The following is a 26,778-nucleotide window of genomic DNA, read 5'->3' as shown; positions in this document are numbered from 1 at the left end:
TTCCTATTTAATGCTGTTCAGTTGTTTTGTTACAATCTGCATTGTTAAAAGCACTATATAAATAAAGGTGACCTGACTCACCTCCTGAGTTTGACACCCTCACACTTTAAAATCTCTGAATGGATTCTGAAGTTTGATGAAGATGATGCTGAGCCAAAAGTCTTCAAAGGACCTCTAAGTTTCAGCAAACCTTTTAACGCAACCTTTGCATTCATCAAAAATCTTCTGGATCTAAACCTGTTCTCTCTCATCAACAAAACTTTCTTTTAAACAGGCGAGATGTGCAAGTATCAAACTTTGTCTCATTAATTGAAACACTAAGTAGTGTAGATCTGTCAAATATCAAATACTGCTATAACTTCATTACTTACTATGCTTCAGCTTTAGTCCTCTTCCTACATAAAACATGGTAACCTGTGTGTGTGTGTGTGTGTGTGTGTGTGTGTGTGTGTGTACCTGGTATTCCCTACATTATGGGGACCAAATGTCCTCACAAGATAGCGATAACAGTAAATCCTGACTTTGTAGGGACATTTTTTTTCCCCTACAGCTTACAGATCATAGTAGGGTTATGCTTAGGGAAAATAAAATTCTGTTTGTGCAGTAAAACCATGACGTCTCTGGAATGTCCCATAAAACGTGTGTGTGTGTGTGTTACAATAGTTTAAGTTCTTTAGTGTAGTTAATTTATTTATTTATTTATTTTTTGGTTTAATGTTGCTATGGCTAGAAAGGCTACAAAGTTGTTTAAAGTTACAAGGATACTAAGAAGTCTTGATCTGCAAGACTATTTTTGTTTTCTTTTGAAGGTCATGTCATGAAACTCATGTTTCCAATTACTTGTACTATTTGAAGGCATTTGGTGTTTGGTTGACAGCAATGGATTATGCCTTTTATGCCAAAAAAACAAAAACAAAACATTGCCAGAAAGGGCAAAACGATCGATAGCTCTGGGTTTTGACCAGGAAACTGAAACTGAACACGAAAGCCTGGATACATTTTAAATCGGTTGTGTAAGGAACCTGCAGATGGGTAAGTGTCTCAGCGTCCCTGTTCTATACCTGTATTGATGACCGGACTGCTCATGTAGCATTAATGAGCTCTAAGTGGACTCATTTTTCACGCCATTCTGGATGAGCGTGTCAAAAGGAACTAGAACTCCCATTGCAGGTATGAGAGGAAACCGAGTCAGAAGCCCTGAATTTGTGCTGACTTCAGAAAAAAGCTGATTATCCATCCTGTGGTAAATCGATCTGTAATGTGTGAGGGTGTGTTGGGTTGTTGGTAATTATACCTGTGGATGAACTGGTTCTCTTCTAAGTACTGGCAGCCACGGGCGATGTCTCTGGCAATGTTGAGAAGATCTACCATGGTTAGACTTGAAGGATGCTCCTGGGAAACATTACAGGAAGTCAGAATGCTGGGTGTTCCCTTTTGAAAAATAAGTACACTTTAGCAGATTTCGAAAATGATGCTTATTGATATATTTAAATAATATACTTAGAAGAATATACTTAAGTACAAACAGAATGTGATGTCTTTAGAGACATAATTGCATGTTATTTGCATTTAAAAACACATATTTGTGGTTTTAAAATGTATGAAATGCAATTATTTTAACTTAAGTTCTAATTTTGAGTGCTTTTTTGATCCACTTAGTACATATTTGTGATTTCATAATTAATTACCATATATAGTCTTTGAAATACCAATAACCAATAAAAAAAAAATTGTTGTAATAGATTTATAATGTTTCAATTGCAAATTATTACATTAAATCTTTAAATATAATACCAAACAACACTAACAAACTACAGGTAAAATTACAATTAAGTAATTTAAATGTGCTTTAGTATATTAGTCAACACATTATATTAAGTTTACTTCTTTATATCCTGAGAAAGTGACATTAAAACATGATAATTTAAAGTTCACTTCAATTTGAAACCTTTAATTTGACATTATTACAATAAAAAGTAACCTTTACTTGTGGCCATTTATTTTATAATAGGAAATTATCTGCAAGCCTAGTCATTTTGTATATACACAGAAGCTTATAATGCCACCACCACCAACAAAATGAATAATCTAAAAGCAAAGTCACAAACTGCTAATCAAATAAACTAATGAAAAACACAACTTCATGATGCAATAAAAGAATCTTTTCACATTCTGTGATGTGTGTGTGTGTGTGTGTGTGTGTTTCTTACTAGTCTTGGTCTTGTTTCCCTCAGGAAGCTCTTGAGATCCCCTCCGGCCATCAATTCCAGTAGAATGAAGCGAGGCAGAGCTTGCAGACTCACCCCGATACACCGCACAATGTTTTGGTGACTAAACTTGCTGTCGGAGGAATAGAAAGAGAAATGTGGTATTTTTGCAATATGTCCTCATGAATTAGCCCTTTGGAATGGTGCATCTTGTGTTTGTCATTGTTACCTGATTATGAGAGCTTCCATGAGAAAGTCTAGTTCATCCTGCTCAGAGCACACCTCAGGAAGGGTCTAAAAACAGAAAAATTTAATAATCAAATATATGCTAAATCCATCCATCCACATATACCTAGCAGTAATATTTCAGAATACTATAGAGCATAGAGACCAAATCAACATATTCATGGTTACAATAATACATCAAAGTATTAAACCCCAGTATGCAAGCTCAAGCAGCATAACAGACCTTTTTTATATATATATTTTCTGATCTTACCTTTACGGCCACCTGCATCGGACTGGGCTCCCCTGGAATCCCAACGGCTAGTCCTTCATAGACTTCTCCAAATGCGCCATGACCCAAACCTCTACAAGCAAAACATACATTAAGATGATTGTTAATTATTTCATTATTTTTTGTCAATAATATAATTCCATGTATTTTACATACTGCATTTAGGAAGATTTTTCATTTTGGAAGTTTAATTTCCATCAACTATATGAAGACCATTCACAGTCAAACAACATGCTAGCACATAACACTACAACATGCTAGCACATAACCCTACAACATGCTAGCACATAACACTACGACATGCTAGCACATAACACTACAACATGCTAGCACATAACCCTACAACATGCTAGCACATAACACTATGACATGCTAGCACATAACACTACAACATGCTAGCACATAACCCTACAACATGCTAGCACATAACACTACAACATGGTAGCACATAACACTACAACATGCTAGCACATAACCCTACAACATGCTAGCACATAACCCTACAACATGCTAGCACATAACACTACAACATGCTAGCACATAACACTACAACATGCTAGCACATAACACTACAACATGCTAGCACATAACACCAACTGAACGGTAAGGATTTATTGATGCTCCCAACCTGGCGAGGGAGATGTTACGCCGTGGCACCTCCTTCAGATCGTTGATGGAGGCGGTCTTGCCACCAAAGCAGTAGTTGGGATTGTAGTCTGTCATGATGGTGGAGGCTCTCAGTTTGCTCAACTTACAGTCCGGACTCTGTAGCTCAAGTTGGATAGACTGGAGCTCTGTGTGTTTACGTCTGTACACTGGACGACAATCAGCACAGTATGAAATTTATACCAGTTTTCTACATAACAGTTTGCATAATCGGATTGTAGCCACTGTCAAGAGTTACATACAGATGTAATGTGGAAATTAACTAACTTGACTGCTGTACAATAGCCAGTGCTATAATGTTTTGTTTGAGGCAATTCTGGACAAACTAAATTGGATTCAATTTAAATGTGTCTTGCTATGAGGTTTATTTTTAAATCAGATTTAATAATTAAAAGCTATTTTCTCTGTAACTTGAATGATTTTATTTAACTATAATAACCTTAGTGGTGACATTTTACTGCAAATTTGTGGATAACTACATGAGAAAAACACTTAAAAACAGTTTCCACAAACAGGCAAGTAAATCCAAGTTAGGTGTGCTTGACCAGCGCAGTAAACACATTAGTGCAGCATGTGGAAGTGATTTATTCATAAAGTGGTAATCGACAAGGCTTGTCAGAGCTCAGTTAACAGCCCATTTATCACACATCTACTCTATTTATCACTCAGAGACTGCTACTACACTGCAGATGGACAGATGATGTGTTTGGTGCCATGATGACACTGTGTGTGTGTGTGTGTGTGTGTGTGTCAAACATGAAGACATGAATCCTCATTTAGAATTTTGAAAGCTTATGTGACGTGTGCAGTTGAATGATCTGTTTCTTTAAACGTGCATTCAATATGTTTTTCTCAAAAAAAATTTACATTTTAAAAAAAAAAAACGCGCTTAAAAAAAAATACAGTACAAATTATATAGACCAGGCAGCCTCCAAAATAATTTTAGCGTAAAAATTTTTTTAAAATACAAAATTATTATTTTTGGATGCTTTTGGTTATAAAGTAAAGTAAATTTCACATTTCATATAGTCATATTGGCCAGTGAAACACGAAATATGCAACGTATTATTATTATTTTCTCTAATCTTTCTTTTTTCGCTCTGTTTCTAATACCCCCCCCCCCCCCTTTGTCTAATGGCTTGGCTCTAGTATGTTTTGATTAACCTCTGAGAGTCCATGAAATTATGCTCACAAAAAGGATTTGACATAGTCTACTTACTGATCATAACGCCAGAAACGGCCAACAGCAAGGCAGCGATGAGCGCGGAGGTCCCGACAGACAGACCCAGAGCCAGATGAGACAAAGACGGCTGGGCGGGCAACATAGACACTCCTACACAAACACACGGCAACAAATATAGACTTCACATGAGTCAGGCAGAACTCAGCAGAGCTTTACACAATGAAAAGTGTTAGCACAGGATCATAAAAAAAAAAAAAAAAAAAAAAAAGAATAAAAAAGTTGCCATGGATGATGTCAGCATACTTACTAACGATGCACACATGATTGGCTGATAGGGGAGTGGTCTCTGTCAGAGTTTTATTTTTTATTTTTTTTATCATATAAATATTGTAGAAACATGATATTATGTTGCCATATTAAATAAAGGTTTAATAATAAATAATAATAATAATAATAATACTAATACTACTACTACTACTACTACTACTACTACTACTACTACTACTACTAATAATAATAATAATTGCCACATTCAAATAAAATGTTAAAATGCAGGCTGTAACTAATTAAACAAGTTTAATTCAGCTAATCGTCAGCCTCTTACATGTATGCTTCATGTAGTTAAGCATATTCATGTAGTCTAACAGTTAGACAACCTTTTAATTAACAAAGTAGAATAATCATGGCTGACAGTAAGACATTCAAACTTAAATGATAACCAAACCGGACACCAAAACAGTTGTTACTTCTTGCCCAACTGATTAATGAAAAACCTATTTAAAATCTCATTATCGTCATATGTTTTGAAAATGCTTACGTTCCAAGGCAGATTGCTGGCAACAGCCTTTTTCAGATAGTTTGTGGTTTTTTGGTAAGGAGTCCTTTTCACTACTTCTAATGTTTCACAGATCTAGGAGGTAGTTTTAGCACCAAAACGCTTCGTGAAATGTAGGAGTCCTAAATTTAGGACTGACATGCCTATTATTTTTAAGATTTTCTCCTAAATCGGCGAGTTATGAGCTACTCTTAATCTTAAGAGAGTTTGTGAATACAAGCCCCTGGGTTTTAACCAAGGCACCCTTTGAAGATGAACAAAAACTTTGTCCTTAGATTCTGCTTTACTCCTATAGAGAAAACTATGTTTGATGAACCAGGACTGGCACTTGTGCCTCATCAAAAAAAAAAAAAAAAAAAATGCCATGCCTCAACTTCCTATTAGAAAATATGTCAGTATAGTATAGGAAATCGTGCTTGAGTGATTCAATGGGGTCTTTAACCTGGGATTAAGAGAAAAGTTTAAACGGTTTCTGATTTTTTTTTTTTCTGATGCAATTTAATTCATATTTTTATTGCTTTTTTCTAAAAAACCTGTCAAAGTGTTTACATTTTCGGAGCTTTTTTTAGAGCTTCGAAGTGTTGATATTAGCATATAATTAGCATGAACCCATGGGCACTAACTCACTTATTAACTAAACACTTATGAAGCTGAAAACAGCGCTGGGGAACAGAGGAAATTTCAGTCCATTTGCATATATGAACAGATGTGTAAAACATTCTGAATTAATGGAACAGTAGCTAATCTGTGCAAGGGTGGAAAGTGTTTTTATCTCTCTCACTACCTTTTTTTTTTTTTTTTTTGGCAAACTGAGCTACAGTTGACAGTTATGACCTGTGCCAGAAAGACTGTAAATGGTAGAAAATTGAACTTGGCTTTACAAAGGTGAGGGCCGCTCTTGAGAAAGAACTTCGTCATTGTGAGAACACTCTTCCCAGACATTCATTTTACCATTTTATGAGACGGCCGTTCATCTAATGGTGGTGAAGTGTGTTATGAATGAACTAACCGGTAGAGTTGATGCAGGACACTCCGTCTGGGGCCAGCGAGAGCTCTTCATCACAGTAGCACACCGTGCCCTCCGAGGTCTCGTGGCAATCTCCTGACTCACAGTGACTGCAGTTCTGCACTGGGTTGATAATAACTTCACCATTGCCTTCCATGCCTGGAAATGACATTACCATACTTATGGGAGGGTGAAGCACAGTAGGAAAGATTGAGGCTTATAATCAGAAGATTGTTGTCCTGATCACAACAGGGAGACGTTTGTGCCCTTAAGCAAGGCACCATAATCCAGGTGTTTCCAGGGGGATTGTCTCTATAATATGAGTCTTGTACTTTTCTGTTTGGAAGTCATTGATCTAAGCTTATGAAAAATGTTTAATCATCTCAAAATCTGAGGGGATAAGCTTAGATCAGTGAGGAATACGATCAATCACATCCAAAAAGAAATATAAAACATGTCCTAATTGAAAGAATATAAATTGATAAAAGGATTTAAAAAAAAAAAAAAAAAAAGAATTCCTGTGTCAGTAAGTCCGTAGGTTTAGTGCAATGCAACGATATTAACTAATGTTTCCTGTGAAAAGAAAATCCTCTCCAGGTTAAAATAACCAGAAAACAACATGAGGGTTAAGGATCCCTTTTCCAAATAGTAGTATGCTTAAGTATACTTAAGTAAAGATCAAGTATATTTTATAAGTATACTTTATGTAGCAAGTATACAAATATCAGTGTTCTAGTAGTGTACTTTTAATTGTAATGTTTCAATACTCCTTGGGACTAAAATGTCCCTCTTTATAGTAAATAATTTATACTTTAAGTATAACAGTAGCAAACATCTAGTTTACCTCTATGTTTGTAGTTTGTACTGCAATTATACTAAAAGTGAACTATGTATACTGATAGTTTACTAATCAAATACTTTGTACACTTTGAAATATCTCAGTAAACTACTAGTTTAGTAGTTTTATACTGCAAGTATACTCATACGTTTTCTTTGAGTGAACTTTACGTATTTTAAGTATACTATTATATCCCTATTTAGATTTTAATTTGTATATATTTTGTTATATGAATATCTGAACATACAAAACATCCAAAGAAAGAAAAGGTTACTTGCTTGTAAACAAAAAAACATTTTATACTAGCTTCATGCATTTTTATTTTAAACACTTTAATGTGGGTAAGCTTCATAAAAAAAAAAAAAAAAAAAAAAAGAATACTATGTATTGGATTCAGAATGATAATAAAAATGTAGATGGAGTCAATCAACACCAAAAAACAAAAAACAAAACAAAAAAAACAAAGACTAATTATTACCTCTTCATCGTTCGACATTTTATTCTATGATGTTACAGTTTTGATGCTGTTTCATGATGATCCTTTGACATGTGTTAGTATCTGTTGTTTCTTTTTTTTTTCTTCACTTTTTTTTTTATTCTGTACAGCATAATTTCTTAGCACACAGTATATTTTCATAGTACATCAAACTGTTTCATCTTCCTCACAATATGACTTCCTCAAGTCCAATTTTATTCACATTGGTGCCTTAAAGGAAATCTAAACCGTATATGATTTGAGTCACCTTCAACTTTAGGTACGAACTTCAACTAACTGTAGAGATAAAGTATACCACTAATAGCCTACTATCATCCAGACATCTGTTTTCCAAGATGCTTGTTAATGACACCTTGATATTTCACTGCAAATGAATTTGTATGTCCCCATTAAACTTTTCACAAAAATGTGAAATTAGTTCTTAAAATTAATTTAAGCCCTTAATTTGAATGATAAAGAGTAGCTGAACCCAGCCATCCTGACTGCATCCTAATTTGTGTACCTGTTTGCTTTAAAAAGTACTTTATATACCTCATTAGTGCTGGAAAAATGTAACTCTGAGTACATAGGTAGACAGTACTGAAATGCCACCACATTTAAGTATGTTAGCAGCAAGTTAAATCTATTGCATTTAAGTTCTGTTTAGATCTTTAAAAACTGCAATAGCTGTGTTGTAACTGGTCCAATAAAGAGTACTCTTCAAATACCTGAATGATGTGGAGGTTTTTAACAGAGAAAAAAAAAGTGTGAAATGTTAGAAATTGCATGCACCAGACTTATTTAAGTAAGTAACTATAACATTCATACTATATATTATATAGGACATATAGAATAAGTGCATAGTGTATTGTATATCATTTGGAACACAACTAAAAATATTGTATTACCTTTGAGTGGCTCCAGGTACATTTCGCCATCAGGACTTATAAATGATGTTCCATCGTCTCCATCCTTTCTGGGATCATTATCATGCCAGGCACTGCCCCCTATGGTCATGGAGTTGAGAAACAGTAAGAAAATGAAATAAAATAAAAAATGAAGATACAGTATATAATATGAACAAGGCTAAAATTCGGTCTAACCTCTGTATCCTCCACCTCCTCCACCAGCCGTGCAGGCCCCTCCACCGCCTCCAAAACCTCCTCGAGTTTTCCAGCCCTTGACTTGACAGGGCTCTCCACCCTGACCTCCCAGAATGATTGGTCTACCGCCTTGAGGAACCGGGGCAGTGTCATTCCAGCCTCCACCACCGCCTGAAATCCACAGAGCCACACAGGTCATGAAAACCAAATTAAAAAGACACATGTGCCCTATTTCAGTTTCTCTGCATGGCTTATTAATTTCACAACAGGTGACAATATCACGTTTTTATTTATATCCATCCTCCAACAGATCTATGAATGCAGAGTGGCACAGCAATTTCTCCAGAGAAAAGAGTCTCCTATAAACATCCCTGTTCCTCTAAAGCAGGTCAGTGCTGTTGCCTAGCATGAACATGTTCACATAAAAATGTGGCAAATTATTTCAGACGTCAAAGCGGTCCCATTTTGCTAACTCTCTAATGGTTTCTTAGCAGCACATTCTTTGCTGAGGACAGAGTGTGTGTGTTTGTGTGTGTGTGTGTGTGTGTGTGAGAGAGAGAGAGAGAGAGAGAGAGAGAGATACCAGTTTGAATACAGAATATTTTTAGAGACAAAAGGGAAAGAAAGATTGGAAAGTTTCATTGTTAACAATTGGTAATTTCTAGATGACTGCTAGGGTGTTCTGTTTTTATTTATATATATATATAATTTATTTTTATTTTTTTTTAATTTATTTTTTTTAGGTGGTTACCAGGGTGCTCAATTAGGTTGCTATGTAATTGTGTCCATAATCCTTATGAAAAATTATGGAAACATATAGAATATAATTAGGAATTACGGTTTTGTGTAGGAAATAGAGCACAATGGGGAAGCTGGTCTTTGAAAAGAGTGCCACTGATAGAAGCCATACTGAGTGCTCGGCATGACACAACTAGAACACCCACAATGCAATAGCATGCAGAAACTTGATGCACAGACTCACATGTGCCTTCAGTTCAATATAGCTCACTATTATTACTGTACATGCATATAGAATATCCGAGATCCAATATTATAATCCTACTTTGCTGCCTCTGTCTTATTCAGGCACTGATACAAGGAATTTGAAGGCACCACCTCAAAAATCATATTCAATCTCATACTGTATAAAGGACTATTTTGAAGCCTAGCAGAAAATATAATTATTACACCCATGTCCGGAAAGAAAAAAGACTAGGGGAGCAGCATTTTTTTTTTTTTTTTTCATATCAATCAAACTTGATATTCTGGTAAACAAAAGCATAGTTCCAACTATCCACATAAAGCAAATAAATAACAATCTCTGCCCTGTATGCAATATGTCCTGCTTCACTGCTATTGTGAGCTGCTGTCTGCCAGAAGGAGTAATACACACTAGTTCAGCAATGCTAACATTTGTCTAATTGATTTATAATGCAGTCAATGTTTGGGGTTCTACCTGCAGCTCCTGATTTTCCATTACGGCCGGGAATGCTGGGATCCCTGTCCATCACTTCCTCTGGGGTTTCTGATTGGCTGCTGTAGCCACGGCCTCCACCTCCAGCAGCAATGAGTAGTGGAATGTGGACTCCATTTACCACCTGTAACCAATGGAAACAGGACGTGTAAGACTATAATTTAACAGTGTAAATCTTCCCATTGTCACTAAAATGTGAGGTGCCATGATGCTAATGCGGTGTCACCAGGGTATTGCTATTCTAAGATGTTAAGCATGCTACTATGTGGATCTGCTTAGGGCCCAGCCCCAATCTGTATATTAAAATATTCAAATTGAATCTGGTTTGCATGCTCTACATAGTTAGTTAACAATGTTCTTCAGATAAAGCAGAATTCCAATAGAATTTGATGTTAACGTGACTAAGCTAACACCCAATACTATTTTACACATAAACATGACACGAGATGACACTTGAATATTGCCTGTGAATATTACAGTGAATTGTAATTAGATTTATTGATATCAGTATTGAATTAACTATATGTATAGGCAATTGTTGCATACAACTCTCCCTGCCATTGATTGATTGATTGATTTGAGGTCATTAATTGTGGTGCATTTATGCACCAACATGTAACACTTAAAGTAAGACATTTTTAAAGAAACTGAAAAAACTGAGGCATAATTCACCCAGGAATTAACATTTTGTCATCGTCACCACTCTCAACTTCCTCCAAACATTGGAAATATCCAATTTAAAATGCATTTTCTGTAGTGTCACCTTGAAGACGTAGGTGCCTCCTCCTCCTCCACCACCTCCCCCCTTAAGCTGGGTCTTGTTGATTGATGGTCCTTGCTGTTCCTTGCAGATCTGCTCCATAGTAGGCACCATCTATGAAAAAATAAATAAATAATAATAATTTATGCAATCCTTTCATGTTTTACTAGATGCAAATCATACCCTTTTGATATTTTTTTTAAACAATAGCACAGGGCTGTGTTGGTAGAAAGGATTACCCACATTTGGGCAAGCATTCTCTCCTTCCTGTCCCACTAGAATATACAGCAGCTCATCCTTCTGTAACAGGAAGTCTCCGGTGATGTACACCCCATGTGACTTGTGGACTGCCTGGACACTGCGTCCACCCGCTGCTCCATACGCTGTGATCCTAAACCCCAAGACAAATAAGTAAGCAGTCATTTAGCAGCTGCTTTCATCCAGAATGACTTATAGTGCACTTATTACAGGGACAATTCTCTGTTATTGACCAGGGGTTAAGTGCTTTGCTCAAGGGCACAATGGCAATGGTTCTTCACACACTTCTTATGGGGATCAAACTGCCAGTCTTCTAATTACAATCGTTTAGTAACTACACCACCACTGAACGAGGAATGGCATGAATCCCCTGTACCTAAAGCTAGCCAGTTTCCCTGCAGTTTTCTTTCCTACAGAAGCATTCTGACTGGCATGAAACCTCATAACTCTACATATACAGTAAACATCTCCACTAATGCAGTTCCAGTTGATTTTGATATTAGCATGTCACTAAGAAAACAACATATTACACAATGCATACATATTGTGTGAAAAAGTCCATTTTAATTCATATACTTTCCAGAAAATAGGTCACACATGACTGAAAAAACAAACACAGATGTTGCACCATTTCGATGTCGAAAAATTCAACCTTCTTCCTGTATAGGCTGTCATTCTACACAACAACTGTCAATCAGCTATCGCGGATGCATTGTTTGAGCTGAACTGATTTTCATTTCTCTCCAACAGAAGCTACTTGCAATGCCGTCTCAGTATTTGGTCAAATGAGGTGTTCCAGCAGACAGCATAATATTACCTTCTGAAACCGTATTTGCATCAGGAGCATGTCTTGAAATGTCATCCAGGTAGACAGCTAACTTTGAACAGAGCTGGGAAAAAAAAAAAATCTGTTTTCTTTACAGACTTTGCTAAGTGAATGTCATTATCAGTCTGGGTGCTACTGAAGCAATGCAGCTGATGAAATGTGTTTTCCCATTTCTCCTGCTCCACGGACAACAATTACCTGAACGACCTGACGGGCTTGATAACAGGCAGCAATTGTGCAGAAGAAGAATGTTTACCCATTTCATGGTCGAAAAAGTAACTGCTAAATTCCTACGGGCTGAACAGTATGGCATTGGGGTTGTGGTGGTCAGGACATTATGTGTGTGTGTACCTGTATTTCCTCGTCTCTGGGATCCGCCACATCTGGATGCCCTTGAACGGTCCCTTAGTGCCGACAGTGACATTGACATTGGTGTTGCGGTATGAGTTACTGCACTGAGTCGGCGTTGGACCGTCTTGTCCTGTTGCTCCACAGGTGTGGAATATCCACTTGACAGCTGAAAACACACACAAATGTCCACAAATACAGTGAATGCACTATTAGCTTTCTAAAATAAGGATTCTTCTTGTTCAGAGAAATAGAGAGAGAGAAAAAAGCACTATAACTCGGTGTAGAACTTATACAAAACAAGGCTGTACTCTTTCAGATGGCAAACAAAAGAGATGCTATGCGATGTGTTTTGGCTGGCTGGGCTGTCAAAAAGCCACAGACAATTTATGATTTTTCCCTTCTTAGCTGGAAACCTGTAGAATGTCTTTCACACACCTGAAAATAGCACCACATGAAGAGTTCATTCATTGCTAAATGTCAAATGCTCTTTTTCATGAGAGGAATGAGGTTCTGATTGAGTTTACTTCACTTCTGATAAGATGTATTCCAGGCTTACATCCAATGGATTCTTAAGGTTAAAATGTATTACAGGTATGTTGCACCACATTTCATTTTTTTTTTTTTCTGAAATCTTTATCAGCTCAGAAGACTGGAGGCTGATCTACGTCATCTTCATGCGCTATGTATTATCTTTGCTTGCAGTGTCCTATAACAGTAGCATTTGCTTTATACCCTAGTGAAAAAGGAGTACACTTAAGCATACTTCTGAAAAGAGTACTTATTATAGAAAAAAAATAAAAAAATAAATAAATAATAATAATAGATATTTGGATAACAAAACCATTAAAAAAAATTACGGAAGTGATATAAAATGAATCCATATGAATCAATAAATTTAAGTGCAAACTGAATATTGTGATTTTTGTGATTTTTAAAATTGTATTATTATTATTTATTTACATTTTTTTAGACAATTTGTTACGTGATAACACATTTCATAGACAAAACTGTATGGGAGTGGAAAGTTATATTATTTATCTTCTGACAACGTGCAAATTAAAATGTATATAATGACCAACGCAATTTACTAGGAACAGTTCAAATTAGCGTAGGGTCATAGACGATGCTAATCAGGTGCTGGTGATCTAACAACACGGGCGCAAAATAGGCTAAGACCCATAAATCACATTGCATGATTCATTTTAATACTCTCCTCTCTGAAATGTCAGGTCTGAAAGGGAAACATCTACAAATGAATTTGGAGTAGGCCACAAAAATCACACTTTTTCCATCGCATTTTTTTTTTTTTTTTTTACTCTGGTAAATCCTGAAAAAAAAAAAAAAAAAAAGAGTGGGAGTTTTTGCAAGTGCATTTTATAACATCAGTGTATGTCATCTTCAAGTTAAGTTTTAAAAAATATAAACTTTTAAGATTTGAAGTATACACTCGAAGTGCTCATTCAGTAAACTTCTTTGCTATTTCTCTTTCACAAGGGTAGATTGGGGGCTGGAACCAATCCAATGGCAATCAATCCAGTTTTGCAATGAATCACCTGGACAAAGTGAGACCAATGCGAGACATACAAAGTCTCTTAGTTGTATAAATATCCCCTATTTTCATGCAGTGATGTTGTTCTAGTTAAGTCTGCAAATGAAACGTCCAAATAAAAGTTTACTTCCTTGCCAGCAACCTACAGAGATCTGTAATTAGATCTGAAGATAGAGGAAGGTTTGAGTTGTAAGAGAGGTTTGCGCCTGACAAATATCACCAATTATGGTCTTATACAGCTTCCTTTTATTAGAGTTCTTGAAGGTTTGATTGGTGGAAATGGCTGAGTCATCGGAAGCTGAGCTGCGGCGCTCAGTGCATCATGAGGTTAGCGGCCCGTCTCTCTTTTCTCATCAGAAGAAGCAATCACGCAGACAAAGTCAGAGGAAGTAATCAAGGAGACAAAGGCCGAGGGAGCTGAACTGACAGAAGAACATGCTCCCTCTCTCCACAGGGCTGAAGATTTGAGTCAGCGTAAGGCATACTCCCCATTCAACTGGGCTTTACTTGCCAAAATGAGATGCCATGGTGGCAAAGGGAGAAATCGATATTGGAGGATGAACGGGGAGAGGGCAAGAACGGTAAAGAGAAGGTAAAATTAGAGATAGCAAGAGGGTGAACGAAGGCATGACGGTATTATCTGTCTTGAGCAGTTGTGGTTTTGAACAACTCAGAAATTATAGGTTAAAACTAGACATAGGTGGCATGACCAAGATGTATTATGATATACTTCTTTTTGATGGAAAGCCAACTGAAAAAAAATGGTGTGTATAGAATAAATGGAATGCAGTAATGCAGAATCCAGTAAATTATACTTATTATTTCTAACTTGTTTGAATTAACTTAATGTAAAACATTTATAAAAATACAACTAAATATGTAACACTATGTGACTGAATGAATATGCACTAATTTAAACATAGGGATGACTGCTCATTGGTTCTGTACGAATTGTACACAGCTAACAATGCTCCCTTTTTAACAGGTTATTGTCTTGACTTGAATGCATTATGATCAGTTTCTTTTATTTTCTTTCCATTGCTACATTTATTACAGCATAACAGCACTGCAAATTTGCCACCTATTTATACTTTTCAACAGTTGTATGGTGTGTATTATCACCAACTCTTGCTGAGAATCAAAAGCTTTACAGATTACATTATTTTAATGTTTATAAAATAAAACAGTCTCTTATGGTCTTAAACAACAGTCATTAAATAATATTATTATTATTATTATTATTATTATTATTATTATTATTATTATTATTATTATTATTAATAATAATAATAATAATATTTAAATCAGCATAATAATAATAATAATAATAATAATAATAATAATAATAATAATAATAATAATAATAATAATAATAATAATAATAATAATAACAAAAAATACATAAATAAATAACATGACTCGTGCTGAAGCCAAATCTTCCAAATAACATGATATGATATAATATGATAATAGTATGCTGGATGCACTGTATATATATATATATATATATATATATATATATATATATATATATATATATATATATATATATTAGATAACAGAACTTTTGAAAACATATGAAACATAAAACTTTTTCTTAAATAATATATAATAATAATACTGTTGCAACCACAATTAATAATTCCAAGCAAATTGCAAGCTTTCAAAAATATAATAATAATAATAATAATAATAATAATAATAATAATAATAATAATAATAATAATAATAATAATAATATAAAAATGGTAGAAAATAAATTAAATTATCATCAATTGGCATGAAATGTATCCTAAATTGTAATGACTCATATACTCCCCCTCACCACCACATGCAATCGTTTACAGAGCTACAAAGTGAAAAAAAAAAGGATGAGTTCAAACAATCATTTTCATAGAACACCCTGAATTGTCCTCCTTTTGCCTATTCAGACACTGAAGAGAAGAGTAGGATGTTGTTTTTGACCATTCACAGCTGAACTACACCAGAGAATGACTCGTGTGAGTGAGACTTGCTAATGAGTCTTGATGAATAGCAGATTAGCTGCTCGTTCAGATTTATTAAGGCTGAAATGGCGTGGGAGTCATTTCACAAACACTCAAGCTCACCATATTGATAAATGGCTATGCTCCAATGAGCATGAACTTAAGAGGAACACCTGTATATGCTATGAGCAAGCAGATCGGTCTTCCCAATGCTGATGACATTTGGTAGGACATTTTCAAAGGTCATGTGCTAGACGGCTGATTTTACAAACGCTTTTTGCATGTTCAGTAGACAATCATGCTAATGTGAAGCAATGTTTTACAATACAGGCTTTATGAGCAATCCTGATCATTTGAAAACATAAATATGAAATTTTGACTCTGATATAATATTTTAACAGAGTATGCTTTAGAACCAAATCACCCCAAATCTGATGTCACCCTGACTCAGATGTGCACCAAAAGCTGAAGAATGGAAGCACCCTTAGATGTTATAACCGGTCTTTCAGCAGTGTTTGTATTTTGGAAGATGGTGCAGCAATAGTCCAGTAGATGGCAAACTTTCTTTTCTCTGCAGTGCACTTCCATGACAGAGAGAGAGAGACCGTCTCTGAGCCTCTGTTCATAAGCATTCATCTTCTATATCCATTAGAAGTCCAACATATCTGGTGTACTCAAGCATTTCAACAATTTCAGTGTGCTCAGAAGGAATTACGTGGTCTGGACTTTGAATTAGCTGCTCTGATGTTTGCAGCGCATAACTCATAAGTTGCTGTGAAAACAAAGAATCCAGAGTCTTTTTAAAACACGGTGCTACCATTGTTGGAATTGGGAGTGTTGTTTAGATCTGGCATCTGCTTTATCAAAATATGTATTCTGCATTATTTGACAAACTAACTTGTGTGTTTCAATTAGGATTGTCCAAAGAACAATTAGTTGACACCTATTTGGACACATTTCTAACTTTTTATTTTGCTTTGTATGTAGATAGATCGATTACACCTACAATTCCTGCTGGCCTGAGACTCAAACTCACTCACAACCTTTGGATTACAAGTCCGACTCTCAAACCATTAGGCCATGACCTCCCCCAACTTAGAGAAATGAACTAGCTAGTCACAACTTTTCCCAAAAATGTTTTAGCAAGGTCGCTTTTAAACCCCACCGCAATATAATTGTCGTTAATGACATCGCATGCAAGTGGTGCAGTGATAACTTTTGCTAATTAATCAACTCGTGAATGCTATTTAAATGTAAAATTATTGTAGTGCATTTACACCCCCCCCCAAAAGCTTTTTTTTCACATAATCACATAACATGCAGTATGTAATTGGTGTTCACTTTGCTCTTGTATGCTGTTCAATTTTCCACAATGAAATTTTATGTTAATGAGAGTGATACATCTTGACTTACTGGGTTGGGTTTGCATAAGGGACTAGCTTAAAACAAACCATTGAACAATGACTGAAACTGTGTTTGTTTTAGTGCTCATGCACTCTATAGTTTAAATACAATAACATGAATAACTGTGGTCTGCACACAACTTTAGACTTGTTATCACATTGGGGCAAATTTCCGTCAGAACAAGCCAGATAAAAGTTAGAAACAACTCTAAAAAGACAAACAGCTCAAGCACATGAAAGTAGCAAAAACTCACATTCTGTAGAAGCTCCAGGCTCTTCATAGAGTGCTGTAGTGGTCTTGATGCTCGCATAGCTTGGTGTGAACGGCACTTGCGTGGAGCTTATGGGAGCCACTGGAGGAAATTCTCCGTTGGCTGAAGATGAGAGAAAAGACAGAATGCATTTTTTTTTTTTTTTGTGGTCCAACACTACTCTGCAGCCAGAGAAAATGTTGCATGTATTGTTAAAACACAGTTTCTGTAAGCCTATAGATAATAGCTGTATTTTGGCTCAATGAAAAAAAAAAACGTTTAGATAATATATTTCATTAACAATAGCCTTTCTCTAAAGCTGGTAATGATATCCACATCTTTGTCTTGAGAATTGTTTAATATACGAGACATGCACCGAAAAAAAAAAAAAAAAAAATGTTCAACTGTTTGCATATCTTTCAAATGTTAATCATATGCTAATAAGGTTGCTTGCTGATGATGTCGGAGTCTTAAATGGGTGAACACTTGACCTCAGAATCTTGATATGCATTACTCAACAGGGAAAATTCCATGTCACTTAGTCACTACTTAAAAATTCAGATCACAAATGGATAATAATTGTATATAAAATAAAACGTAACCTTTAGTTATAATTGCTAATACATCAAGCGTTTATGGCTATCTGTCATTTTTACTTTCATTGGCAAAAGCTGTTACTGGGGTCATGTAACATGTAAGCCAGATGTCTTTGCGTTTCATGAGGATTTTTCTGCTTCTTTCTCTCTTTGACTGGATTTGACATTTCCATCACCTTCCCCTCATGCGATTTTCATGGGGTAATATTTTATGGACCTCTCTAAGCAGGTATAGTAACTATATTAAGCACTTGGGATAAAACTTATTATCTATATAATTTTACACCAATTGAATTTCCAATTATTTATTCTGATTTTCTGATATGTTACAAGGTAGATCGTGTTGACTGCATAACATTGGCAAACCAAATTCCAAAAGATATGTTTTATTGGAGGCACAAGGTCAGATAACCAGAACCCCCCCCCCCCCCCCAAAAAAAAAAAAAAAAGAGGAAAAAAAATGTTTTATAAGCACAATAACAGAGATTCCATTATTGTCATGGGTTAGGGTGGTTTCAAAAGAATCTTCAGAACCTCATTGGGATAAAATCTTTAAATATTTAAGCATTAGTTTTTAAAACGTTTCTTGACAGCTTTAGTTTAAATATGAAGCAAGCTATTCTTGTAATCTTGGACATAAAACACAGACACCGCCCACCAATAGTGTCAAGAGTTTAGTTCATATTTCTTAATTACTATGACACGCCACATGATCTTCTGCATTGTTCCTATTGTCAAATCCCTGTGAAGACAAATCTTCCCATTCCCCCAAACGTAGCTGCTCAGACAATACTGGTACTCTGTGAAAAATGCTACCTCTCATCTCCATCCCTTAATCATCGCTATTCATCTACTCCAACAAAACTCCCGCGCCACTCTGACTGGAGTTGGCATCATTCATCACAATCTAGACTGCCTGTTGCAAGCACATTCCCATGATGCACCCTGTCACAGGGTTATTATCTGGCGACCCATTTCAGGAATCAATAAGGAAGTTGATCTGTTAAAAAAAGACCTTGCTAGTACTGGGTTGGTACCCCTTTTGCCTCGAGAACTGCCTTAATTCTTCATAGCATAGATTCAACAAGTTTATGAAAACATTCCTCAGAGATTTTATTCCACATTGACCTGACAGCATCATGAAGTTTCTGTTGCATTCAAAAGTATCAGTTTTCAAATCTTGCAGCATGTATAATTGTTTGAATTCATAACATACTATTCCCCAAGAATTTATGCTAAAATTGGTCTTTATTAGTCGGAACTGTGGACCTGCAAATCATGCTTTGTGTGAAAAGGAATAAAAGTTGTCGGAATTTTACCGCCTCTAGTGTTCATTTCAAAACTGCAGAGATTTGTATGTATAGGTGTATTTCGTAGAGATGTATGTAGAGGTTAGACATGGGCTGTATGAGATTCTGACGGTATGATAACTTTAAGCAGAAATATCACGGTTTCACGGTATCACGGTATTACGGTTACAGCTCTTTAAATGTAAAATATATTAAAAAAAATATATAATAATAATAAAAATTCCCACTGGACACAATATATTTTGTTTTTGAGCAACATTCAGAATATTAGAAACAGTAGAATTAGTTTTTTTTTTTCCTTTTGATTTGTTTCCTAAAAATACTGACATGTTTATTTAACATAAATCTGTAATTACAGGCATTTAATTTTAACATTTTTAGTTATGTGATTCATATACATGATTTATATCATTTAGATATATAATAATAATCATACACATAATTTGATTTAATAATAATGCAATTTGAAGCAAAAACAGTATGTTCGGACAAGCTTTGTGAAATTATACCAAGCAAACTTTTCAGAAATTAGTCAGCTTCCCTCAGAAACACATTCATATAAATCCCCAAATCAATATTGAGGATTTTCTTCCAATAGTTTGTGCATCATGAACAGTGAGTGATCTGCCTGCTACAGTATTTTTCTCTGCGCGTCCATCTTCGTTCTCTGGCCTGTGTTAATGGGCGTTAATAGCCTTTCATATTTTTTTTTTTAATATAAATTACAATTTGGAAAATGATTTCATTGCAAACAGTTTGTGTAAGTCAAGAACAGAGAGTTGCCATAAGGCAAAAAATGGATGGTTGCCAATAGCATAGATCCGCGCCACCGTCAACATTAACGTTATTGTAGACATTAAGAGGGCTCGCGCACAACCCGCACCAGCTCATCTGTCCGCACTCATCTGCGGTTTAGTAAACTTTTGAAAGCTGTGCGGATGCGTCTGCGTGCGAGACATAAAGGAATGCTGAATGTGAAGTGTACCTGGGCCTTTAGTTCAGCCATCCTACACACACGTGACTGACCGCTCGCTCGCACCAACAGGAGGAGGAGGGGTCAGTGTTACTCTCTACACTGCATTCAGCCTGAGGGATTCCTACTCTTTCAGTCTTAAGGAGACATGGAAAACAGCGCAGGAACGGTATAATGGAAAATATTAGCGGTTTTGAAACCGAGACATTTTCAAATCGCGGTATACCTTGAAACCAGTAATCGGCCCATGCCTAGTACATATTTCCAATGAGCCTTACAAAGGTGCTCTGTTGAATTGTGCTCTGGTGACTGTGGAGGCCATTTAAGTGTAGTGTACTCAATATAATGTTCAATAAACCAGTTTGAGAAGATTTGAGCTTTGTAACATGGTCCATTATCCTTCTTGAAATAGCCATTATTAGATGGGATTATTAAAGGGATGGATATATTCAGCAATAATATTCAGGTAGGCTGTGGCTATGGTATTAGTGTAAAAAAAAAAAAAAAAAATGTGTTGTACAATGCTAGGCTGTGCAATTATTTAAAATACAGTTTCAATTTTGGCTTCTGATTATGAAATTAAAGCCCAAACTCAACATGCAAATCATTAAAATCATTTAACTTGATTTTTGCCAAATGCGGCACTTGGTGTTGGTTATAACTCATCCGTTTAAATTGTATTAAGCCTTACATTAAGCATAATTAAGGGTGTGGCCACTTGAGTGACAGGTGGAGTGCTGCTGCTGTCACCACCATCGAGCCAGGTGGGCATGGTTTCTGCAACCAGTGATTATCCAGGAGTTATTTGATTATTTATAGTTTTTTTGAGCTTCAAAAATGCTCTTCAGAAACCTACGGGTGACATCTAAGACACTATGTCCATGTTTTTTATATAGTCTATGCTCTGGACTGAAGGATTTGTTTAACTTTAATAACAAACAAAGCAAGTTTAATGCTTACAGTAAATACTATGATGTTTTATTTTACATTTTTGATTATTCAATTTCTGTAGTATGCTGTTACTGTTATGCTAAATACTCTAGACTTGCATAAAAGCATTTTTGGCCACAGAACTATCACTCACTGCATATTTTCTCTTTTTCGTACCATTCTCTGTAAACTCCAGAGATGGTTGCACATGGAAATCCCAACAGATCAACAGTTTCTAAAATACTCTAACACCTATGCCTCATTCAGTCACTGAAATAACCACCCCTCCATTTTGATGCTTGGTTTGAACTTGACTGTATGCCTAAATGCATCAAGTTGTTGCCAAATGATTGGCTGATTAGAAGTTACATCATGTTTCATTATTACTTTTTATTAAATAAACTTTTCCAGATGCCAAAGTGCTATACTTGGCAGACAGCAATCCTATAAAGAAACTGAACCACTTGCAGTGCAGTTCATTGATTTTTGTTGATCATAACATCATTCTTTTGTTTTGCAATGCGCATTTGCAGTCTAGACACTGTGTCATATCCAATGTGCCTATCTTAAGGAAAGGCAAGGTTTTTCAATTGGATTTGGCAATGCATAAATGAAATAAATAGAATAATGCACGCTTCTTGCCTGATTTCTACTGAAGCATGTAAATGTAAATTAAAAAAATGACATTCTATATTTTACTTCCAAAATGACACTATACTCTACTTATAATGCATTGCCTATAACATTGTGATTTAACCACTAGGTCATGGCCCTGACCATTCAAGCATTTTTAATTTCACTATGGATGACATGTTATGGATGGTTTACAGCAGCAGCAAACACTGCAGTAGACAACTCTGGCTGGTGGTCAAAGACAAGATTTCTTGAATTATGGAAGAATGTAATCCTTTGCTCCAGGCAGAACTGTCACTCAGCATTTTTTTTCTTCTTTTTTTAATCTGCCAGGACAATCAGAGAACAGCTTAGTCATCACTCTTCAAATACTTCAATATGTCTCCATATCCAGTTGGCCAGTTGTGATGCTCACATGGTAGGTCGACGATAATCCAAATCCTAATGCCTAGAATAATATATATATATATATATATATATATATATATATATATATATATATATATATATATATAATAGATTCCTTTATCATTTGAAAGTGTCTTAATTATTATTATTATTTCTGTACTTGAGAAACATATAAATAATAAAACTGTCTGCAAGATTTGCTGCTGTCTCTTTTTTGCTGCTTCTCCACCATTTTTAAATACTGTGTTTTTCAAATTGATGTAACTTTTATTGATAATGACAGTAGAGAATGGACATAAAATAATGAGGGCAAACAGGGTTCATACAGTTAAGAAATGACGCAAGTCAGCCTCAAACTTGTGTTCCTCACATCAGAACCAATGCTCAATATGTTAAGGCTGTGCTAGGGCACAGCTCCGTTTTGTGTTAGTATTCTAATCACACATATACCCTGAAGGTCTGAATGAATTCATATGAAGCTGGAAGTCAGAGCGGTTTCCTGCCCACTGTCAGTTTCTCTTAAGGGGGATGTCATATGAGGACTTTTAAATGCATGCTTTGTAGTCTATATAACAGTACTTATTGGAGAGCTGCAGGGAGAACGATAAATCAAATATGTGCAAACTTGTAAAATTCTCTTGACACGATAGTAGGCAATAGTACATGGAAATTGCACCTACATATATTTAAGCTTGAAAAATTAAGCTACACTTTGAAAATATATGGATTTCTTTGCATCGTATGACAAAATATCAGTAACAACAAAGTGTCATCTGTAATTATTAATGTATGAAGTCAGTTCCCTTCATGTTCACTCTACCAAGTCAAAGCAATTATAAGTTATTTATCTAATTAAGTTAAGAAGTCTGACGGTCCTTAATGCAGTCTGCTAGCTGTCACATCATCAGTTCACAGCAGATGCTGATTGGTCTCTGTTACGTCAATTGCCGCTGAGCTTGCTGTCTAATTTAAGGTGTTTGGTTCTTTTTGCTGTAAGCAAGACTTGCAGAAACCCCCCACTTCCCCAGCTCCACTTGTACATATCTGCTATGGGTCATTTTAAGTAGGCTACCTGTATGGCAGCACTATGTCTTACATGTTTACAGCTGTGAATGTCTTGGCTGCTATATGCAGCAAATAATAATAATAATAATAATAATAATAATAATAATAATAATAATAATAATAATTGACACCTTTCCTTCAACTATGTTTCCTATGTTTTTTTTTTTTTTTCTTTCTTATTTCTTTCTTTCTTAATTCAGAACAATTATCACTGGACAACATAATGACTCAATCTAGCTGGCAGATACAGTACATTCATAATACTTTATTCTCTTTCTTTCTTTCTTTCTGTATATATATATATATATATATATATATATATATATATATATATATATAGTAATGGCTAATTGAGTCAAACTATAAGTCTGAACTTTTCACAGACAATAGGTTAGACTGAAGCTTTGCATGGTTCATGAAATCGTTACATGAATGTTTAAGATTGGGACAAAATCAAGATTAATATATTAATATTATATGGACCTTAAATGTCAATTGATTTATTTATTTATTTATTGAGATCTATCTATAATCTATAATTTAGACCCAAACAATGTATTTTTGGCAATTGCTTCAAATATATATGTGCAACGTTAGACCAGGGTAACATATAAGCTAGCTGAACTTAACTTTGGACATTCTTTAACTCAGTTTGTCTACAATTCAGTATTCCAATATCTCCATCCAAATGGCATCTCTGGCCCACATAATCCCTGTGAGATACACTGGAGTGTTCCACTTATGCTGCTGAGAAAGCACAGTATTCCATGTCGCTCGTTAGGCAAACACCAAACCATCGCTGAGCAGCTGGCATTGTCATAAAAGCAGCGCTGGATGATTTTACGAGGTTTTGGGCACCACAGGTAGTGCTGTCGAATGCCAGTGTCTGGGCATAAAATCCTAAAAAACCTAGTATGACTCTCCTTACAGCTTTTTTTTATTTTATTTTACTGTTCCATCAGAGGCTGCCACTCTGGGTAGGCTATGCAAATGTTCTCATTGATATGACTCCCTGTTCCGAAAAAGGAAACTAATAAAAACAGGATAAGAGAGTCCGCTGCCATGCCAAAGCCAGGAAATAGAGGTAAACACCCACACAGTGAATCCACTGCCATCTGTTTCAATTGGAGAACAGTGAGATGAAGTTGTGGCCCTTACAGGAAACACAAACAACAATAGAATTAATGAACGTATGTATCACCACACGACAGAGGCCACGCCCACAGCAAAATATTTTCATGCAATTTTTCACTATAGAATGTTACCACAACCTCATCACAGGGGTAGTCCTACTAGAGCCATCTGTGGTTAAGAGCCTTGCACCATGAAACAATGTTGATAGATCACAGCTTGTGATTTGTGGGGATAAAAGCATCCTTCTGGTTACCAGCTCTGAACTTTAACCACTGAACCGGGGCTTTTCAGCTCCAGTCCTCCAGGCTTCAAGGCCACTTTCCTCCAGATTTTACTTTCAACATTCAAACATGTTGAGAACTTCTGCATCATTTACTGAATTTCAATGCATTAGCATGATGTTTTAGATATTTTATGGCAGTAGTTGCATTAAATTGCAGTACCACTTGTAGTAGTTTTGTAACTTTTATTTCTATTTTGTTTGTTTTCCTAGCTTCAGTTTCTTTTTATTGATGTTATTAATATCTAGTGCCAGAGATAGATAGATAGATAGATAGATAGATAGATAGATAGATAGATATAATATATATATATATTTTTTTTACTAAAATTTAGCTTTATTAATCAAAACTCTGTAAATTTATCTGAAAATGAATAAAATGTGTCTGAGTTTTACTGCCTCTAGTGTTCATTTATTTTGGAAACTGCAGAGATGATTACTTATCGGTAAATATTTCATCTCGCGAAAAAGTGCGTTTTTGCCATGAGACCAGGTATTTATTTTTACAACAATACTAATTTCTACACAAAAATTAACATCTACCAAGTGAATGAATGAATAATGAATGTTGTGATAATATTAAAATGTATTACTTGACAATAGCTGTTGTGTTAACTAAAGCTAACATAAACAATCGTATGGTAAAGTGTTCCCAAAATCACTGTTATTCTTTAGTTTGGTATCTTTGCCATTCCGAGCACAGTTTTCGACGCTGAGATTAGATTTCTCCTGTAACTCTGAAGGAGGCTGATGTCAGATTACTACAGCATTTTGTTTTTCTCTCTGGAGAAAACTCTAGATTCATCAATTCCTATCTCATTTCTGTCTAGAAGGAACAACTGATCTTGTGTGCTTTTTCTATCCTAAGGGCCTTGTCCCCATACTTTGTAGCTTGTAACAAATTTTAAACAATTACATTTTAAACAAATCAGTCATGTCAACGATACACAATGCTCACCCTTGGAAACAATGCTGGATGCTAAGACCGCAAACCCTAGTGTGATGATGTATAGCTATAATATTTCATTTAAGCAGGGAATGAGGGCATAATGTATAACTCTACCCATTCCGAAGTGTCATCGGAAAGGGAAATGGCAGAGAGGATGGGATAAATGGCAGCCGCAGTGCTGCCGCGTCGAATCGATGTGTGGCAGAAAATGGCGTCAGATACAAATTGCTGGGCAAATATTTCACGGAGCAAGTGAGCCATTCAACATCAGTGGCACTCTCTCATGCCAACGGAGAGAAATTAGGACGGTTTGTGAAGCTCTCAGATTTTATAAAGATATATATCTCATCGTGTCTAATGATGCTTTAAAATCATCACACTGTGAGAAGCCATCAATAGAGTATATTCCCTGCACATGTTATTTATGTATGTTCAGGTTAAGCTGTCTGCTTGGCTGTGTATTAGTTGTCTTTAATGAAAGGATACATAATTTAAAAGCTAAAACAAACTGGGATTATAAATTAATGTGTTTTAAACAGCATAGCAAACAACTGTAAAGCCCTCTAAACTCCTTCTGGGAAGTAAACCACTTTTTTCCTCGCACTGTTGCCAGGGTCTAGAAGGGCAAATGTATGATGGAGTCAGTGCCAAGTTGATTCGATCTGCCAAACGCTGAAGCAAGTGCATTGGTTCTTTCAAAGAAAAAAGCAAGATACCATACGGCTCACAAATAAATAATCTTATCCTGTTTAATCCTAGAGTTTTGAATTAATGATTCCCATTCCTGTTTTCTTCCCAGTTGTGCAATATCCT

General features: G+C 35.6%; 1 protein-coding gene and 1 long non-coding RNA gene across 2 annotated transcripts in view; one reads left to right on the top strand and one right to left on the bottom strand.

The window, feature by feature from the left end:
- Positions 1-26,778, bottom strand: part of alk (ALK receptor tyrosine kinase) — a 371,909-nt gene that overhangs the window by 14,268 nt on the left and 330,863 nt on the right. The window contains exons 11-24 of the mRNA XM_052580768.1: positions 17,691-17,810; positions 12,500-12,665; positions 11,308-11,455; positions 11,068-11,178; positions 10,287-10,428; positions 8,831-9,001; positions 8,636-8,734; positions 6,418-6,573; positions 4,610-4,723; positions 3,353-3,539; positions 2,707-2,797; positions 2,437-2,501; positions 2,211-2,340; positions 1,295-1,392 (exon numbers count right to left, since the gene is read on the bottom strand). Of these exons, the coding sequence (XP_052436728.1) occupies positions 1,295-1,392; positions 2,211-2,340; positions 2,437-2,501; positions 2,707-2,797; positions 3,353-3,539; positions 4,610-4,723; positions 6,418-6,573; positions 8,636-8,734; positions 8,831-9,001; positions 10,287-10,428; positions 11,068-11,178; positions 11,308-11,455; positions 12,500-12,665; positions 17,691-17,810 (1,798 nt within the window). The remainder of the gene's footprint in view (positions 1-1,294; positions 1,393-2,210; positions 2,341-2,436; positions 2,502-2,706; positions 2,798-3,352; positions 3,540-4,609; positions 4,724-6,417; positions 6,574-8,635; positions 8,735-8,830; positions 9,002-10,286; positions 10,429-11,067; positions 11,179-11,307; positions 11,456-12,499; positions 12,666-17,690; positions 17,811-26,778) is intronic.
- Positions 8,901-10,444, top strand: LOC127976382 (uncharacterized). The gene is made up of 3 exons (XR_008157773.1): positions 8,901-9,024; positions 9,141-9,218; positions 10,293-10,444. It is a non-coding gene; the product is annotated as an uncharacterized LOC127976382 (long non-coding RNA).

This window comes from Carassius gibelio, chromosome B17 (genome assembly GCF_023724105.1).
Source record: "Carassius gibelio isolate Cgi1373 ecotype wild population from Czech Republic chromosome B17, carGib1.2-hapl.c, whole genome shotgun sequence".
NCBI lineage: Eukaryota > Metazoa > Chordata > Actinopteri > Cypriniformes > Cyprinidae > Carassius > Carassius gibelio.
The sequence above is the reverse complement of the archived record's forward strand: the minus strand, read 5'-3'. Positions and strand labels throughout refer to the sequence as shown.